At 41.1% G+C, this 19,866-nt stretch overlaps 3 protein-coding genes across 4 annotated transcripts; 1 reads left to right on the top strand and 2 right to left on the bottom strand.

Moving 5' to 3' along the window:
• Positions 1-2,472: 2,472 nt before the first annotated feature.
• On the bottom strand, positions 2,473-3,110 carry cbln20 (cerebellin 20). Its single transcript, XM_034096911.1, has 2 exons — positions 3,065-3,110; positions 2,473-2,969 (listed from the first exon to the last, which is right to left on the bottom strand). Exons 1-2 carry the CDS (start codon positions 3,108-3,110, stop codon positions 2,473-2,475), a joined length of 543 nt encoding a protein of 180 aa, XP_033952802.1.
• A 2,771-nt stretch (positions 3,111-5,881) lies between these two features.
• Positions 5,882-13,611, bottom strand: ftr86 (finTRIM family, member 86). The gene is made up of 12 exons (XM_034097809.2): positions 13,299-13,611; positions 10,250-10,785; positions 9,454-9,549; positions 9,096-9,329; positions 8,794-8,956; positions 8,618-8,701; positions 7,794-7,844; positions 7,645-7,686; positions 7,495-7,536; positions 7,329-7,394; positions 7,023-7,225; positions 5,882-6,400 (listed from the first exon to the last, which is right to left on the bottom strand). Exons 2-12 carry the CDS (start codon positions 10,757-10,759, stop codon positions 6,065-6,067), a joined length of 1,827 nt encoding a protein of 608 aa, XP_033953700.1. The 5' UTR covers positions 10,760-10,785; positions 13,299-13,611; the 3' UTR covers positions 5,882-6,064.
• Positions 13,612-15,959: 2,348 nt separating this feature from the next.
• nudt8 (nudix hydrolase 8) lies at positions 15,960-19,858 on the top strand. Of its 2 annotated transcripts, none has more exons than XM_034097812.1 (5): positions 15,960-16,057; positions 16,870-17,766; positions 17,848-17,980; positions 18,632-18,709; positions 19,162-19,858. In XM_034097812.1, the coding sequence occupies exons 2-5, from the start codon at positions 16,871-16,873 to the stop codon at positions 19,297-19,299; spliced, it is 1,245 nt and encodes a 414-aa protein (XP_033953703.1). In that variant the 5' UTR covers positions 15,960-16,057; position 16,870; the 3' UTR covers positions 19,300-19,858. The 2 variants fall into 2 exon arrangements, with proteins under 2 accessions (XP_033953703.1, XP_033953702.1); XM_034097811.1 differs by having other exon boundaries at positions 19,114-19,858.
• The last annotated feature ends 8 nt before the right edge of the window (positions 19,859-19,866 follow it).

Raw genomic sequence — 19,866 nt, 5'->3', positions numbered from 1 at the left:
GCCGTTGACCATCAGGTTAGCACAGGCGGCAAAGGGGTTAATAGGAGAATCAATGTCGCTGTAGATGGTGACGGCGAGGCTGTAGACACCAGAGCGAGGAGCGGTGAAGATACTGGTGTCCGTACTGTAGCTATCACCCAGATTGATGAAGACGTGTTTGAAAGGGATGCGTTTGTCGTCACCGAAGGGGCCAAAGCAGAGCATTCTAGCGTTGCTGTTGAGAGCGACAGAGAAGGCACTGCGGCTCTCTGAAAAACCAGAGAAGAATAGAAAATCAGGTTGGAAGAATAAGGTGAAGGAGTTTTGTTCTTCAAAGCAACATTGACTCACTAACCAAGTTGATAAGTAACATTAAAACAATTCTGTTTTGTATTTCACATATTGCATTTTCCACAATGTTATGTTCAATAAGCAAATGAGGCATTTAACTATTTGAAAATGTGTTAAATTGATTTCCCGAACAGAAATCTTAACATTGGATATGGCTAGGTTCAAAATTCAGGGTCAAATGTTTTTAAATAAGCAACTTTGAATATCTGTTTGTATCACTCCATAAATAACAAAAAACTGTCCACAACCATAAAACATATGGGACGTGTATTTTTTATATAAATCTGGCATGAATGAATATACCTTCAGAATAAAAATGGAAGGTTTTGGTGTAACCAGTGCATAAAAAGGTGTGTCTTTGATTTAAGATATTTTGATGACGGTCTGAACTGACTCCTGGTTTGTTTGCGGGATCTGACTGCTCACCTCTGAAATTGTTGAGGGCCATCTTTGATTCTGTCAGGACGTGGTGCATTCCTTCATAGCTGAAGTTAAAGTACTGTTCCATCTTGTTCAATTGCTTCTGCATCACACAGCAGCCACACGATTGCTGATCCAAATAACACGCTGTGCATGCATACATTCACAAACAAAAAGCACACACATTAAGACAAAGGTTGCAGGTGCAAGTATGTGCAGACACATTGACTATGTATTGACGGAAAAAATAAACATATTTTCTTAAAACTCTCTTACGATTGGATGCTGTGTCAGAAGTAGAGGAAGGATCCACCCAGCCATATCCGTCCATACCAAAAGCTGCATGCAGCATACAAAGCAACACAATAGCTGGGGGGAAAAGCAAAGGCACACAAATAAAACGCAGAAAATGGTTTGCATTATAGTTTCTCGGAAAAATGACCTTACTCTGGACTGCTGTTTCCGTGCCTTTAAGCTTTAAAAAGAGACCATTACATTACATTGTACATGTGTCCCCAGAATTGTGTTTCTTCTTCGTTGTTAAATACCACATTGAAAAGCCATCTTCATTTAGGATATTACCTACTCTTCTTCCATTATGTCTGACCTTTCAGTTGAAAAGTCATTCTGGATTCCATATTGTCTGTGAAGCTAGAAACCCTTACCATCCTAAATATTATGCCACTGTAGTTGAAACTTGTATTAAGTCTCACCTCTCATGTTGATGCTGGTGAAGGATGATGGCTTCAGATGGATTGAAAGTGCGTAGACTGATCCTGAGACAAAAGACTTGGATATTTATATTTTTCTGAGAGTCCCACCCTTCTCACCTCTCATTTTTATTCTTCCTCTTTTGGCATCGCTCGTCCTTGTTTTTATTGTTGCCCTATTTGCCTTTATGACTTTCATGACTAAAGCTGTATTTCTTCATCGCTAGGGGCTCTCATTTTGTAGAAATCACACACAGCAGACACACACCCTAAAGGGCTTTGTTGGTGAGGCCAACCAGGTATAATGTATCGCCTGAGAGAAGGTAGTGTGTCCGTTTCAAAGGAAGTGACGAACAAGAGAAAAGCCATTTAAAGTTAGTCTTGCAGTAAACACAGGAGCCACCGGCTTAAAATACCATTCAGTTTGGAGGCCATTAGAGTTGTACTGTAGTGATGTTAATTTAGTAGCAGGTTTTGATAAGGAAAAATAATGTGTTGGGGAAAAAGCTGATATCTTCCCACCGTGAGTCCAACAATGTCATGAGTTCAATGCCACATCAAATGAAGTACTCTTTCGACTTTCCACGGTCCCATTGTGGTGATTAAAACAAAATACCACATAAGGCTACAGTTTTGTTGAGAATCCTGATTTATTTTGTCCACATAAAAAAAAAAAATCATACATTTCCATCACATAAAATCAGTAAATGACACAGTTTAATTCACAAGAACCAAGTTACTTAGACTGTAGGGCATTAGTTAGTTGTTATGGGAAATAGGTTAAAAGATATACAACATTTTGAACTGTTATTTAGAAATGGCCTCAAATGTTGATTTGAATAATTGCTTCTGTCAAAAGATGACATAAGGTCTAAAGGTTTAGGAGGTAAAGATGAGAGTGTTCAGATGGATTGAAGATAACAATGGAGAAGATAGATTCAAAACTAAAAAGCACACCTCTCACCACAGAAAGATTTCATATCAGACTCAAACCTCATCAGGAGGTCAAGAGTTACAAATCCCAGGGCAGCTTAATCATAGCATACAGCAAGAAACCAGTGAAAGTGTTATAGTGGCTGTTGTCATCGCAGAGGAAACATCCAATGGGCAGGTTGACAGCCACCTTGTCCCCAGCATTCAGGTGGAGGGCCACAACTATAGTGGCGCTGTCCTCTTGGTCTTGCATATTTCTGTCTTTGGATCTTGCCACCACCAGGCCGCTAACCTGCAGACTGGCGCAGGCGGCCAACGTGTTGCCAGGAGCCCCGGCGTCACTGTAGACGGTGAGGGCCAGGCTGTAGACACGAGAGCGAGGAACAGTAAAGATACCAGTCTCTGTACTGTAGCTATCACCCAGATTGATGGATACTCTGATATCGTTGAGAATGTTCTTTGTTTTTGTCAGTTCCTGCTCCAGCTCAGTGAGACTTGTGTTGAAGAACATCTTCATCCTTTGTATCTGCTGCTGCATCACATAGCAACCACACGACCCCTGGTCAGTAAGGCCTGCTGAACACACAGAAATACAGTAGGTTGAAGATTAAAGATCTGCCGACTCAATAACTATTTCCCATGACTTATTATAATTTTTTTTTTTCTCTCACCATTTTCCGTTTTGGAATCAACCACCTGTCCCCTCCAGGCATACATATTGGCCTGAATTAAAGGGAAATGGAAACACTTTTCAAACTGCTTTCCATGCGACAATATTACCATTAGGAAATGTATTTATCTAGTCTATTTCCAATGTAAACGATCGAGATACGCGAATTTACTTTTTGAAATACGTGCCTAATGACCATGGGCGCTTCCATTGCTCCGGGACTTTTCCAGTGACGTCACTGATAGGGTACGGCTTCCTGGGCCAAAGCTCAATAACAAACAACATGGCGTGCAATGCACCAGTAGTTTACATTACAAGAAAACGGTCGTCGTCAGGAGTTTATTGTATTGCCCCAGGCTGCACAAATGGATTTTATACAAAGAAGGAAGAAGTACATTTCCATAGGCTGCCACTAAAGGATGAGAAGCTGCTCAAAGTCCAGTCTGGATGCCTGGTTCAATACAAAACATTGGATTTGAAGCCAGGATCTGTTCCCACAATATTCGATTTCTCAACGTATGCAGTCGGGAACACCGACCGTCCCAGCACGTCGGCCGCGCAAGACAATGACAGTGTCAACAAACGTGAAGTTCGAGCCACCAAACGAGTTGCTTCAGCTGCCGAGAGAGAGGTAAATATTGCAGCACTACCAGATTACTAGCTCACACATGTTTTTACTGACACAGTGTGACCTTATTAATTAACGCAATCGCGTCCAAACTAAATGGTAGCTATTATTATGACGCACAATAGAGAATTGGGGGTGTTCTATAGCTCAACTAATTAAACTGGCATACACACGCTCATCTGTCGAAAACAGCCCTAAAAAGGCTAGTATTGCTATTGATGGATGGTATTGCAGGACCCAGAGCGCACAGAGCGGACAGCAGATAACGGAATTGCAGTTGTATTGCTTATAGATTATCAGAACATTTCAAAGGGGACACAGCCCCATTGGATATTAACCTATGGATTAACTACATCATCGTTTTTATCGTTGTAATGCCATTGAAGACCAGTTTAGACCAGACAATGAGGAAGGTAAGCCGTTAGCCTGGCGTATGTTAGTACCTAGCGCCACTTGTTTTGATGTACGTTTTTGTGGATAACCTCGCGAGTTTGTATCTTCCAGTGTTGAGGTGGGCACCGTTAGATTCTGTGTCTCCTTGCGATCATAAACGATGTGTTGGATGTGCGGCTAGTTTAAGTAATAAGGGAGCTATCGGTGCAGTAATAGGTTAGCATTTTCGCTCGGGGCTAATTCAGAGGCTCACTGTTAGCATTGTGTTTTTTTAATTTTTTTATTCCGGATCGTATGCCACTCTATTCGACCGAATCGGTTCATAAGCATAGGCCATGGGATGCCTGGTAACTGTAGATGCTTCCACATCAATGTCATCTCCCGACGAATAGTCAAATTCATCGTTCAAAACGTCGATCTCATTGCAAAATTCCTCCATCGCTGCCATATCTGCTACGTTGTGTTGACTTTCGGTGGAGCGAAAACACAGCCAGTGACGTCACCATTTGGGACTCCCCTAATGGCGGCGGCCTGGTCCCGGAATTCCCCACCCGGCTGGCGGATAATTAATTTTCTTTTGGCGAGTAATATCATATACAATAAATATTACGATCAATATCCATTGTAAAATGAATAAACTACCGGAATATTATAACTGTAATTGGTGTTTCCTTTCCCCTTTAAGGCACCTTCCAATAGACATAGCTAAACAGCAGCTGGGAGAAGAGCAAAAGTTATTAACCAATAACCCAGAAAGAATCCTATCATTGAAAGTAAAACATTTTACAACTTTTCTATGTATATCTCACCTCGCATGGTGATGCTGGCAGTTGAGAAGGCTTCAAGAGGGCAGACTGTGATTGACTCATGCAGGGTCTCCCTTATCTATGTTTCCCATACATTCTCTTCTATAGCTCCTCCCAGTTTCCCCTATACCATTATTTGTTGCCTTTATGCCTGTATATTTATACACCCGTATGCCTTAACTCCTTTATGTTTGCGTGGCGGCAGCACAGACCCACACAAACACAGACACCGTCCAGGTTTTTGTGTTGTTGATGTAGGTCAGGTATTATCTGTCCTCGGAGGCTAGCTGTCTATGTGGTTCAGCGTTCCCATCAACACGCAAAGATGTATGCATGGATTTCCTCTTTCCAATTATATATTGTGCATTAAAATGAAGTGACCTGAAGTGTCTGAATGTAACTAAGTACATGTACTCATATACTGTACTTAAGTACAAGTACTAATGTGAGCTACTTTTAATTTGACTCAAATCTGTCATGTCACTTACTTTCTACATTTTTCTTACAGATCTAATTACTTCTTACTTTTTCCTGAAGCCATTTCCTCACTCATTACTTTCTCTAATTTGTCCTACTTTTTCAATCAGGGCAAGACACAACAAGCTGTGGCCACACGTGTAACACGAGAGCTTTATTGTCTTCCTGTGAATAGTGTTGATTTCCTGACTAGCACAAAACCAGGCTATGCTTGTGAGTGTTAGGTCAAGAGAAGAAGACACACAAGAAAGTGGCCTCCCTTTACAATTACATTTTTATAGCACTTTTCCTGATGCACTATGGAAAACCTATGAAAAATATTTTTGATCATAAATTGTATCTTTGAGAGCAAATTATGACAGAAAATATAAACCTTTACTGTGTTACTTACTAGTATGCTTAAACAATCTGTATTAGCCTACTCAAACCAATACTGAGGGCTACTCAAACTTCGTAAGTTAACCTATCCCCAAAGTAACATGTTTTAATAAGGACGTATCGATGAAATGCGTGTTTTCTGCTCTTTTATTCACTTACAAATCAATCTCATCAATTAAGCTTTTGTGTAAAAAGAATATGAAAACCAGACATTTCTGAATTTGTTTTGTTTCTATACTTATGACATAACCTTATTACAATTTGCCAACCAGACAAGCTGGTTATATCAAAAGCCGACAGTACATTTTTCATATACAACTCAATCCAATTGGCAAACAGTCACTGTAGCTCCCACGCCGGTCCAGAACCTGAACCCTGGGTGCAGCGGACCTGTGAACTGGCTCTGGTGTTGGTGGATGATCTCAGCCTGGTTGTGGGAGATGCGGTAGAAGGCCAGAACCCCTGCATGCTGGTCCAGATAGACGCCAACCCGCCGGGCCTTAGGAGAGTCCAGCCGTTTTTCCTGACCATTGTGCCAGAAAGAGAAGCCAGTCCCGGACCAGTACAAGCTCCAAGACAGAGCGTTGTGGCCCAAACGGCTGCTGTCATCAGAAGACCTACGATCCATCTCCTTGTATGCCACGCCTATGGTCATCTTTATGGTGGGACAGAAAAAAAACTAGATAAGAAAATGAAGCTCCCTTGCACTAGTTCATAAATTGTGCTATTTGTATTCTACAATTTCCCTGAGCTGGTTTTCAGATGAGAGCTTAGATTTAATTTCAATCTTAACTTTTGTGATATTGAGTTTTCGTGGTTGATTTTGTGAATATTAAGGAAAAGCTTCCCATTGATCACCTGCATCAGGGCATATAATAGTATTATTTGTACACAATTCCCTATTAGAAAGATAAATGTTCATTATCGAAAAATATATCTTTTAAAACTATTATTAAGAAAATACTTTTTTTAGTGAACCAATACAACACAGTACAAAATGCACCTGAGGCAGGTGGAAAAATATATTTTGTTGCAGCTATCAAGTAGTTTATCTAGTAATGGAAAACATTTTTAAAATGATGAAAAGTTAAGGGATCTCTAAATGTGTCTCAATTCATCCTAAGGGGAAGATTATTTTGCAATTTCAATGAAAATTAATCACATGGTTGTTTACGCTGATAATCCATGTATGCAATGTCTATGATATGAAGTAAACCAAGATTATTTTGATTTATATATTGACCTCAGATTTAAATTTGTAATGTCTAAGGATTCACCTTCTTGCCAGTCCACTCCACCTCCCAGTAGAAAGGGCTCCCTGCCAGAGCCTCTCTGCAGAGAACCTGCCTCCAGAAGAGGAAGCGCTCAGGATGCTCCGGTAGGTTCATGTTCTCAGCACGCATCGTGGCCTTATGACCTCCATCGGACAGCTGCACGTGGCGATAAACGGTGTTGGCGTCCATGGTGGGCTCGAAGCGAACTGAAGGGAGAGGACGCATTTTAGTAAAGACTCTGGATCTCCCCAAAGACTATTAGACTGTGTTGTTTATTTAGCTTTATATTAAAGAGTATGTTGGACTCACATTTCAGTAATCCTTCTCTTGTCTTTGGTTCTGGGTTAACAAGTCCAACGGTTGTTACAAGAGGTGCTACAAGGTAACAAATATTTATATTAAAATCAGTGAAATTATATACACGTTTTACTTCTACAAAAAGAAGTAGTTGATGGATAAATACTTTTGTATTTACCCTGAGGTTGGGGAGCAGGGAAGGGGGAAGGTGGGGCTGAAGCTTCATGGAGGAAAGGAAACACAGGAACCGGTAAACTGAATGAAATGTCAATTCCATGATATAAAATCTCTGAAACATTTTCATGTAGTCAGTATTACTTATTCTTACCTTCAGCACATGCTGGACGTTTTAATGAATCCTCATGCCGGCCTAGGGAAACAGAAATTACAGATAAAGCATTATAACTTGGGTCATTTCTAACAGACATATTTAAACACCACAGACATATAGTATAAAATGCTTCTGCAGTAACTTACAGCGAGGTCGTGGAGGTGGCAAAGGAGCAGGGTCTGTCATCATCTCATACACTACAGGAAAAAGGAGATGAGTTGTAAAAAACATATCTAAAAGGTTTCCTTATTTCAGTTTATGAATAAATAAGAAATAAAGGGAAACCTTGGGATGATACTTTTAACTTTTTAACATTCACTTTAATTCTTGGGCTTAGGAGAATGTAAAGTATTTCCATGTCATAAGTCCAAGTGAAGGTAATTTTGACAAAATCCAAAGCCTTTTGCTCAATAAACTCTGTATAATGTCCAGCAAATCAATTATTTTTCAGATTTCAGCAAATCATGTCTTAAAGTGGACCTATCATGTTATATTTGAATAATATATTGTAGGGCCATACCTATATAAAACATGTCTGTGAAGTTTTTTTTTCAAAATACCAAACAGATCATGTATTTTAGCCATGCCTCATTTCGCTCTATTTGCTCTCTTTGCAAGGGCTGATTCTGTGGCAAATGAGCTGCAGCTGACCACAGATCCGTTGCCGCCCCGTTTTTAGAGATTTAGGTTTGGAGGAAAAGAGAGAGGGTTGTGTTTTCTGACACTTGGTGAGTTCCCTGACACACCGGGGACACATATTCATGTATAAAAGACGTACAAAAGTGCATTTTGCATGATAGGTCCCCTTTAAGTGATAACAACTGTGACTAGAGTACAACTCTGGTTCAAGTCATGTGCATCGAGTCCACACCTGTAGTTTCTGAGTAAAACAGTCAAAACAAACTTTTGTTTATCATGATTGTGTTCTGGGCTTTTATCACACTGGTTGATTGATTTTAAGTTACTGCACCTGTAGTTTGTGTGGTTGCTTGGCCACTGCTAGCTGCTGTTGTGCCTGCTGCTGGTGCTGAGGCATCATTGGATGTTGAAGCCACTGCATCAGGATTCACCAAAAAAAAAGAAGGTTTTGAATGTCTGAAATTGAGAAGAATGGCAAGAAAGAGAGAAGAGAAATAAAACACTGACCTAATGTGATGACCTTGGCCAGACTGGCTTTGCAGAGTTCCTGTATTGACTCCTGTAGTTCTTTCATGGTAGAGCGAACAGAGGCTATCACCGCTTCCTCCTGATTCAGTATCAACTCTCCTATTGCACCTGTCTGACCCAGCGGCTCCATGATGAAGAAATTCTTTAGAAAGAAACGACAAAACGTATAACAATAAGACATAGGATTTTCAATTTCATTACTGGTGAACCTTATTCTCTGTGCATCATGATAACATCAAGTGGTTTCGATTATTTCTAGTTCACACCCAACCACTAATTACCTTCAAGAAGCAGATGTCGTCCTGCATGTCCTTCAGCCCGCTCAGCTCCTCATTCTTCCAGCGCAGTGGTGCCACCTCCTGCTCCAGACTGTAGATCTGTCCTTCGACCCGGCTACCTAAGGAGGTCTCATGGGTGCTGAGGACCTCACCGACCTGGATGCCTGCTTGATTCACAGTCTTGACAAGCTCCGAGAATACATCTGTGCTCTCATGATTTAGAGCCTGCACCAAGGCCTACGAAATTCAAAAGAGAAGGAGAAGAGGGTACAAGGATTGTAAATGTGTTTGTTGTAACAATCAAAACATCAAAAAATGAATGGGTTCAAAGGTTTCTCCTCAAAACTACATAACTTCTTACTTTGTGATGGCGGGCAGCATGTGGGAGCTCTATAAGCCTCTTTTCCGTCTCCTGGATTCTCTTCTGTATTTCTACTTGCATCTGATTAAGCTCTTTCTGGACACACACACACACACACACACACACACATTACTGAAAAGGCATTTCAGTTTAAATTCTTTTTTTAGAATGGAGAATTGCGACTTTAATGCCATTTCAGAGGACAGACGTTGATTGTTTGGTGGTCTTGGTCTAATTAAGAAATAAGTCCCCTTTGGGTGACTACGAGGACATAAAGGATGTACTTTATAGTAAAATGGTGAGTTGTAGTTGAGGAAGGGATCCTTTTCTGTCAAGATTACATTTGCAAGCTTGGAATAAAAAGGCAGCATATTTGATTAAGCAGCGAGTGTTTAAATAACTTGTAATTGTGTAATGAAAGGAAATGTCCGACTACTGTAACTATGTTTTGTGTATTGTAAACCTGTGCCGTATGTGCACAACAAAACAAGGACATTAATACAGAAATATAAACTTTTGCATGTAGGACAGTGACCTAGATTGAACTTTGAGGTGGGTCATTTTCAAAGCTGCAGTTTATCCTTAAAGAAGTGTAAGAACACATCCACACAGGAATGCACAATAAAAACAACTCACAAGTACTTCAGGTTTATCTACATTTTGGAAATGCTACACTTATGACAACACAGTTATTATTTTACCTGCACTTTCTCTGACCAACATGAGATAAAACATAGAAAGGACAAAAGAGTATTGATAATATTCCCGTTTGATATTTGCCCTGTCCATTACATACCTGTCTCTCCCTCCTCTCTGCCTGTGGTTTGATCACACGATGTCCCTCATGTCCATGCTGGCAACAAACTTCACACACACACTCCTTGTCCTCGTGGCAAAACAGGTCCAGGGGTCGTTTGTGTTGAGGGCAGAGCCTGGGCTCCACTGTTGGAAGCTGAGGGTACATGCTGCCCGGACGCGGCCCTATTCCTGGTAGGACCTCCAGGTAGATAGGCATTGATGGCGGGGCAGAGGAGACAGCTTTGGAGGAGCTTTGTCTGAGGCTGTTTGTTCTCAGTTTCTCCATAGCCTCCACTAGCACAGTGCTCTTAGCCAGCGAGGGTCGAGGGTTAAACACCTGCCTACACTGGGGGCAGCTGTACTCACCTTTGCGGTTTCCCTTGTCCCAGTGGCTCTGGATACATGCCAAGCAGTATGAATGTCCACAGGATAGAGTGGCTGGGTCCTTCAGGGTGTCCAGGCATACTGAGCACACAAAGGTCTCCTCTTCAGACCAGGCTGAGGCCATGGTGCCGGGAATAATTACCTGTATTTCTTGGAGATCAACCTGGACGTTAGACAACCACAAGTTCCCCTGTTTAAATAGGTTAATGAACTAGAAAAATAGTCAGAACTAGAAATAATGCAAGTGCTTTAAGTTAAAGCAAAAACTCGCAGAGGGCAAAGCTGAAATGCCAGTTCACATGAAACTATGCTGCTTAAGAGCAGAGGCAGCCTGACTCAAGGTGAGGTAAAACAGGTCTGGTAAGGTGTTTATAATGTGTATGTCAGCGACGTGCAATCAGGGGAGGCAGGGGAGGCAGAGCCTCACCTGTCATACTCATACTCCAATGTAAAGGAAAAACAACTAAATAAAAACTAAATAGTAAATAATAATAAAATGTCTCCACTGATCTGTGTTGTAAATGTGATTTCTGTATGATTCCAATCGCTTTTCATAGTCAAAATCAGCAAATTTGCCGAGCTCCGCTACAACAACTGGTAGAGTTGTGAGGCAGGGACGAGCTCTGCCTCTCGTAAGCCCACAACTGGCTGGAGCGCGGGCACTAATTTAACGCGGGCACTTATTTTGTGAGCGCGCTCAAGCCAGTTGTTGGGGTGAGGTGAGGCACAGATGAGATCTGCCTCACCTCAGATGTGTCACACCACAGAAACTGGCTGGAAAGCGGGCCCTAAGCGCATGCCTGCACCATCTCACTGTATGTCATCAATGTAATGTTTGTAGATCCCTTTATTACATTTATCCTCGCCATCCATAGTCTCTAAATAACTTATTTCACATATGATATTTAGGCTCGCTGGTCTCATCATACAACGGCAATGAAAAAAGCATCAGGGGAGGCAGCCATAACCTCTGCCACACTGAAGGGGGCGCAAATGAGCCCACAGGTTCTTGTTGCTACTATTATTCTACGCAGAGACAGTAGACGCAACAAACTAGACTTTTGAAACTACAGGAAGATAAGGAGGACTTTTACAAAAAAGTAATAGAGATTGTTGTCCAGAAGGATAGCATGGACTTCATCTTCAAGTCAAGGTAAGACCCCAATTGTAATGAAAATGGGATCTTACTAAGAAAGAACAATCCAATATTTAGATTTTGGGTATCCTTTTGTTGAACGATCTGTTTAAAATGAATCGAAGCATCAGACTAAAAAAGCTTTTGTAAATCTGACTCTGAAAGAGTCAGTGCCTCACCAGCCATGAACCTCACCGCACGTCACTGGTGTATGTCATGTATGGGGTCATGGGGTGTAATGGGGCCATAATGGCCATAGCTGGGGTCAAATGATAAATTGTATTATATGTGCTAAATGCCAACTTACTGTCAATCACTCTGAATTAATACTGTTAAAAATCTTGCATATAGGCCTACCGTTACGAAATTAAGCCAGATAGTGATGTTAGGAATTGTTAAATATTTTTTGAACATGTGTGTTAGTCCAGGCCTCGTTATTGTGGAGTTCAATTTAGACAGCTGTTTCACCTGTGAGGCCTGAGTAGTAGTGACGTACATTTGCAACAATGGGAAGTCCCCCCAGTGATTTCATCAGTAAATAATGTCAGTAGGCTTGTTTAAGACAAGCAAGACCTGCGCAGTTGCGATCAACGTCTTGCTAGTGCGTTGCATGATGGTTAGTCATTTTGTCCGACTTGCTCTGGAGGCCATCCATGCTGGAGGCTCGCCTACATGAGACGTTAGGCTTGTTTGAGACAAGCAAGACCTGCGCAGACCTGCGCAGACCTGCGCAGTTGCGATCAACGTCTTGCTAGTGCGTTGCATGATGGTTAGTTATTTTGTCCGACTTGCTCTGGAGGCCCGCCCACATGAGACTTTGAAATCTCGCGGGACAAAGACGCCCGCAGCCTTGAGAGCCAGGCGAGGCGAGTTGGCACAGTTGCTCTCCACGAGCTGCGGAAGCGAAATGCTTGATGGGAAACGGCTCGCTGGTATCTCGAGCTGAGCGCTCATTGGTGGTTTTTACCACGTGCTGCTGATGAAACTCTCCAATTTGCTGGCAAAAGTTTGTTGTTGTTTTGTGTCAGTTTTATGTCGCCACATCCATTCCCATTTTTCATCATTGTTCCACAATGTTTATCATCATGAACTTAATATCTATATATGTTATACTATACTGCTTACCGTTTTCATACTTTATATATCTTAGCATATTCATACACACTGTTCATACTGCTCACAGGCTGATATCTAGTGTATTCATACCCCACTGTTCATACTGCTCACAGGCTGATATCTAGTGTATTCATACCCCACTGTTTATTCATCATTCAATTCATTCTATATATTATTCTGTAGATTGTGTACATTACTTTCCACTTCACTGCTTGTTGCACCTGAGAAGCTAAACTGCATTTCGTTGTCTCAGTACCTGTAATATGTGCAATAACAATAAAGTTGAATCTAATCTTGAGCAGGAACAAATGTATTTACTTAGTACATATCTGACATTAACGATTAAACACATTTGTGCATTCTTTATAAATGCAAACCGAGTCAAGCCGACTCCGGAGGTGGCGGTATGCACCTTAAAGTTGTTTGCAATCCGCCAAAAAACCGAGAGAAGAAGAAGAAGATGAAGAAGCCGTCTCCGAGCTGTCCGACTTCAGGCGAGCTTTTTGAGACCTCCCCCGGCTGCGATCGGTTACTCTCGTCCACTTTCGAGGCGAGCCGCAATGTGTCTCAAACAAGCCTGTTGAAATCTCGCGGGACAAAGACGCCCGCAGCCTTTGAGCGAGGCGGCGCAGTTGCTCTCCACGGGCTGCGGAAGCAAAATGCTTGATGGGAAACGACTCGCTGGTATCTCGAGCTGAGCGCTCATTGGTGGTTTTTACCCCGTGCTGCTGATGAAACTCTCCAATTGGCTGGCAAAAGTTTGTTGTTGTTTTGTGTCAGTTTTACGTCGCCACATTCATTCCCATTTTTCATCATTGTTCCACAATGTTTATCATCATGAAATTAATATCTATATATGTTATACTATACTTGCACTGCTTACCGTTTTCATACTTTATATAGCATATTCATACACACTGTGTTCATACTGCTCACAGGCTGTTATCTAGTGTATTCATACCCCTCACTTTTTATTCATCATTCAATTCATTCTATATTTTATTCTGTCTATTGTGTACATTACTTTTCACTTTACTGCTTGTTGCAGCTGGTTAGAAGCTAAACTGCATTTCGTTGTCTCAGTACCTGTAATATGTACAATAACAACAAAGTTGAATCTAATCTTGAACAGGAACAAATGTATGTACTTAGTACATATCTGACATTAACGATTAACACATGTGTGCATTCTTTATAAATGCAAACCGTGTCAAGCCGACTCCGGAGGTGGCGGTATGCACCTTAAAGTTGTTTGCAATCCGCGAAAAAACCGAGAGAACAAGAAGACGAAGCCGTGGCTGCAGTCGAATAGTCCAAAGATCAGCTCCTAATAGAATAGTCCATTTAGCTTAGGAACCTTCCTAAAGGAGTGAAATGACCCGGAAGTCCCTCAGGGGCAGCCATGATAAGTGCCGTACGAATTCTCTAGAATGATGAGAATGATAGGAAAGGAGGTTTCAAACTTCCTTTATAACCTCCTTTAGCTTTGGAACCACTGGACCTCCCTAACCGACAGGAGAAGCGAAAATGCTGCCCCACAATGCCTTGCAGCCGCAGCATTTGCCGTCACTCAACAGTCGGCCGTTCACGGAAACAACCGATTATGACCGAGAAATTATATCATGAAAGTTACGGTGCTTATTAAGCATTTTAAAACATAGGTGGTAAGTTGCCAAAGTGCTTTGTTTTGAACGTTCATCAGTATTATAATCAAAAAGAGAAATATGAACGTTAGTTTTTACTGAAATTATCAAATAAAGTCAACATTTCACAGTCTTTACTGAGCTGTGTGGAGTTTGTTCAACTTTTAAAAGATGTTTGAATGGTGATATACACAGTGATAGGTGTTCAGGACTAACGTTTATAATAAATACATTTGTATTGATTTTAAGATCTTTAGTTCATACAATCATACGTATTGAGATCATTGGTATTAATGTGGACCGGAGGGAGAGGGTGACGAGCATAAGTTTCACTTTCCTTTTTTATTTCAATTCCAACTTTGGTCATGAAGAATATGTTTCTCTGTTGTCCACGTTCATAAAGCAAAGCAACAGCATCAGAGCACGGTGCAGAGTCTCTAGATGAGTTTACGGTAGTCCCTCGTTCTTATTAAACATCCATGTTGTAGTCCGCTGTATAGAAAACTGTAGTTTCCATAGTTCCGCATCTTATTGCCAAGGAGGAGATGATCCACAACCTGCAGTGAAACAACAACGTAGTGCATTATTCTATGTTTTGGTTCATATTTGTTTGTTTGTTTCCACAGCAGCAGACGCACATTCATGACGTCCGCTGGCGCATCATAAACACGTCGGATAGTGAAAGTGCATTCGGATTCTCTAAAGTACCGCAGTCTCTTCTCCTAAATCCTTTTGAATTCTCCTGTCCACTATCCCTTAACCCCGTGACGTTTCACTCAGGGGTCAAGGAATAGACGATAGGGTTAGAACTTAGCTGATCTTTGGACTATTCGACTGCAGCCCTTGTATTATATCTTCTTCTTCTTCTCTCGGTTTTTGGCGGATTGCAAACAACTTTAAAGGTGCATACCACCACCATGAGTGGGAATCATATCATTCCATCTCTTAAATAAATAAACAAAAACCATAAAATAAATAAAACAAAATAAAAATCTATGATCTTTCCTGACCTAATGTTCATTATTTTTCCTACCCCAGTTTCACTCAGAAAGGTAAACAGTGCCTTTCTGGTAGCTCTTACTCCCTCTCCTTTTGTTCCCAAAATACCAACCACACTCCATTCCCTCTCTGCCTCTATAACTTTAGCGTTTAGTTTTTCTCTTCCAGCTTTATAGATGTCAAAATGTAACAAGATATGTTCTACATTTTCTTTAATTCCACAGTTCCTACACTTGTCACTGTCACTTTTCCCCATGATATACAGCGTACCATTCAATGTGTGATTTATTCTGAGTCTAGCTGTCATGATTTCCTCCCATCTGTTTCTTTAGTATTATATCTCAACCCCTGCTTTCTATTTATTAGAAAGGGTAAGAGTTGTTGGAATAATTATGTAAGAAAGTCCTGCGGGTCACCACAGCACAGTGAGGGCAATTCTGACGCTCATGAAGCTACTCTGTGCCATTTTGACTACTGGCAGCTGAGCCGGCTAGCTGGGCAAGAGGCCAACTGCTGTTCAACTTTCAAGGTGAGTGTTTTCTTTTAACTTACATTTTAATGTCGCAAATTGCGCTTCCCTTTCTGTTGGACTTGTCGGATCCGTCCCATTGACCACATATAAGGTTTAGCTTTTGGGTTCATTTGTTTTTGCTAACAGGCTAGTTAGCGTTAGCCTGTTCATGTTATATGTTAACACCTGATTTCAGAGCCAGTAGAACAACAAGTAGATGATGTCGAATACTAAAACCAGCTTGTGTTAGTTATAGTTGTAAATTGAGAAGCTAACATGCCTGGCACTTTAACATAATATGACATCTCATTGTAAATATTGTTAACGTAGCTAACAAAAGTAAGCTAAGCTAGTTGTAACCAGCAGATGTAACTCGTAATCCAACATTTGACAGCAGCTGATCTGATTAACTTCAGCATATTTAGGTTTTACGAGCTGCACTCTGGGTTTGCAGAAATCACGTTAAGATGAAATAAGTGTTTGTGTCCGTAACAGCTTTGATCTGATTCTGAGATGGCATACACAGTGCTGTAAAGTACATTTACTGTGCTGTACTTAAGTACACGTTTGAGAGACTTGAGCTTTACTTGAGTATTTCAAGTATTTACAAGTGCATACACTCTAGTACTTATACTTGTTTTACTTGAGTACAAGATCTGAGTACTTTTTCCCACTCTGGTGTTACAAAAGTGCTTGTTAAATTTGGATAAACTTGTGCGCTCAGATCAGTCGTTTTACCTCACATGTTTACCCTCACCTCACTCCCCTTGGTTTGTGAATTTGGCAAATGATGTTGCCTTTTTAATGCTTTGATGTGATTTTTTTTATAGGATGTTTAGGGCCCGCTGGGTCCTGACTTCGTCTTGTCCCATAAGGCCATTGCTGCTATTACGAGAATCTCCCTTCTCTGCTTTGTCTAAACACACTGCTTCTGGATGGCAGGGTGCAAGAGATGTAAAGAAAAGGAGATATGAAGCGACCCGAGGAAGAAAGGAGGGGTCATCACTAAACACAGAGACTGTATCCTGTTTAACACAGCTGCCTTTATGTAACGTGGACTGTAATAATCCGAAAGATGCTTCATTTCAAAACCTCCTATCCAAAGCCAGTTTGTCCAGCAATCATCACCTCCCTCAGGTTTCTGGCTCTGCAAAAGCCAAACAAGCATATCCCTCTTTGAAATCTACTGCAGTGAAAGCTACAGTTGAAAACCTCAAGACTGTGAGCACTTACCAGAACTGTTTTATCAACAAAACGTTTCTTCAACCCTGGAGAAGGGCTTGGGATGTGAGCCAACCGTCACTCAGTTTCACCTATAAGACTCAGTGTAACCCTCTTCAAAGCCATTTATATAGCAGACAGCACTTTGTTAGATCGTTCAGCTTGTCGACACACAGGCCATGGATTTTTAACCAATTAAATAGCAGACAACAACCTTCTAGCCTCTTTTCCCACAAAACCAGAGGCGTCCATCAGCCTGCCCCTCAGGTGGCCGACACCTGGAGAGATTGTCTGTCGCATGAGAATGAAAACAGGTGTCGACAGAGACTGGGGCCCAATGTGAAGCTGTACGAAGTGGATAAGGGGAAACAGCGGGCAAGCCAGGGAAAGAACCAGGGGAGATGGGCCTCAGTCCTAGTTTCTCTGTGCTCTGATCATGGGGAGCCTGCATTTCTCTTTACTCTGCGCTCCAGCACACTGAAGGGCAGGCACAAGGGAGATGTCAGGTAAGTGAGAGGATATCAATTGCATTTTAACTCCTGTAGAAGGCTGCATCTGTTCTTATTTCCAGTTTTTTTTCCTCCTAGTTTTGCAGGAGGAAAGAGTGATCCATCAGATGTGGATGTGGTGGACACAGCGTTGAGGGAAGCCAGGGAGGAGCTTGGTGTTTCTGTGGCAACAGAGAAGGTCTGGGGCATCCTGAAGCCTCTCAGGGACATGGTGGGTGTCAGTGCAGTGTTATGTCGACATCAAATAATACATTTAAAATGTGATGATATAATTATTGCTGTTTATGAATGTATGGCAGTCACTAAAACAATTGTGGTAGGGTGCCACTGAGAAACTTTGCTTTTAAATATTCTTTTATCAATTCGCTTCTCTTAAAAGTTTCTTTTTTATGAGGTTTGTAAAGGGATTTAAAAAAAGTATTCATCCAATAAGCGATAACAATGCCATCAGTCTGTTGATGGAGGTGAAAATATTAAATTATCTCTATTAGAAATTACAAGAGCACATGCTAAGACTTCTTATTTAGGACTATCGGTCGCAACCCAGGAATATTCTATTTACGATGCTATAAAACAGTTGGATCGTTTTTTTAACACTCACTTGAATATGTCAATTGTTTGTTATTAATTATCTGCAAATTGAATACTCACCTAACGCTAGAGTTATCCCTGCTAGCCTTAAATGTAGCCTGTTTAGGCCTAAGGCACTTCTCGTTATGTTCACTATTAGACAGACTGTGCTTGGTCATAGGCCACAGATAAACATATCCTAACAATAAAGAAGGAAAAACGTTTTTTGTGTCACCCACACACTGAATAGTGAGACTTGCTCTGATTGTAAAGGTAGTTTGTCTCTCACCAGTCAGGCATGATGATAGCTCCTGTGCTGGTTAACCTCGGGCCCCTAGAGGAGATGTCCTTCAAACCGAACCCTGGAGAGGTACAGTCATCCTATTGTTTTGCATTTTATAAATGTTATATCTGCCTCTGAGGGACAGGTTTCCATATTACTGTTTATTTTTTTTTCTGCTATGTTATTTCAGTAATTTCTTCTATAACAGATACTAGTAAAGAGCTGATATATCTTTGTAGGTGTATGATGTCACACCACTATCATAGCCAGCTCTAAATAACTTTATAGGTATTATATTCTTTTTTTGCTGTTTTGTATCAAATTATCTCCAGGTCTGACTTGGTTATCATCGACCTTAATACTCAGTTAATCAGCTAGCTGGCATTATCTCTCATTTTCTTCATCCATGCATTTCCAAACACATGTTTTCTGCTTGTTTTATTTCGATCCAAAGTTGTAAACTGTGCCTTCTTTGCCTGTTTCTGTCCCAGGTGGAGGAGATTTTCAGCCTGTCCTTGTCCCACTTGTGTAACCCTCAGAACCGTGGCTACACACACTTCCGCACCGGCAACAAGTATGGATACACCGTCCCAGTGTTTCGTAACGGGAAGCATCGAGTGTGGGGTCTGACAGCCATCGCTCTAGACCATACCCTCAAACTTATCATCCCTTCTTAGCAGCAACTTCTTTACACTTGACAGTACACCCCTAATGTGACTTAAAGATTTCATAATAATGTGCAATCCAGCGCTGGAATCGGTTCATGATTTCATTTATGAAGGTGAGGTCCTCTCCAGTCAGGAGAAGGATTTTTCCATTTGTGCACTTTCTTTCTCATTGATAAAGAGCTGGCGTTGGAAATCGTTCAATAATTTGAAGACATATGAAGTAACAACATTGAAAAGCTATCCTTGTGCTTTATTATACGTCATTGTTGGACTGCTTTCATTTTCAAATCCGTACACATCCTTTTCAATTCAGCTTGAAATCTTATGTTCCCAATTATAAGTATTTAAACAGGTTAAATCACTGAGTCCGAGATAACGTTTTCCTTATGCATTTCAAATGAGGCTAGATGGTGTTACATCTTATCATGTGGGCCCAGGTAACAGTGATTCAGCTCATGCACATTTAGTTTAGCTTTTTATGATTCTGGACTGTTATAAATACTGAAATAATATAAGCACATCATGTGGCGTGTTGATGAACAATGCAATAAAGGTTATTTTAAAGGTATTCTGGTG

Source organism: Pseudochaenichthys georgianus, chromosome 13 (genome assembly GCF_902827115.2).
Source record: "Pseudochaenichthys georgianus chromosome 13, fPseGeo1.2, whole genome shotgun sequence".
In the NCBI taxonomy this organism is placed as follows: Eukaryota; Metazoa; Chordata; class Actinopteri; order Perciformes; family Channichthyidae; genus Pseudochaenichthys; species Pseudochaenichthys georgianus.
This window is presented reverse-complemented; position numbering and strand designations above follow the sequence as displayed.

Excerpts from the sequence above, each read along its gene's own strand:
- cbln20 (XM_034096911.1), bottom strand. The coding sequence starts at position 3,110 with ATGTATGCCTGGAGGGGACAGGTGGTTGATTCCAAAACGGAAAATG. Across the intron at positions 2,970-3,064 it reads TGATTCCAAAACGGAAAATG|CAGGCCTTACTGACCAGGGG; the intron begins GTGAGAGAAAAA and ends CTGTGTGTTCAG.
- nudt8 (XM_034097811.1), top strand. The coding sequence starts at position 16,871 with ATGTTTAGGGCCCGCTGGGTCCTGACTTCGTCTTGTCCCATAAGGCCA. Across the intron at positions 17,767-17,847 it reads AGGCACAAGGGAGATGTCAG|TTTTGCAGGAGGAAAGAGTG; the intron begins GTAAGTGAGAGG and ends TTTTCCTCCTAG. Across the intron at positions 17,981-18,631 it reads TGAAGCCTCTCAGGGACATG|TCAGGCATGATGATAGCTCC; the intron begins GTGGGTGTCAGT and ends GTCTCTCACCAG.
- ftr86 (XM_034097809.2), bottom strand. The coding sequence starts at position 10,759 with ATGGCCTCAGCCTGGTCTGAAGAGGAGACCTTTGTGTGCTCAGTATGC. Across the intron at positions 7,537-7,644 it reads ACGTCCAGCATGTGCTGAAG|CTTCAGCCCCACCTTCCCCC; the intron begins GTAAGAATAAGT and ends TCCTCCATGAAG. Across the intron at positions 7,395-7,494 it reads CCCTGCTCCCCAACCTCAGG|CACCTCTTGTAACAACCGTT; the intron begins GTAAATACAAAA and ends GTTACCTTGTAG.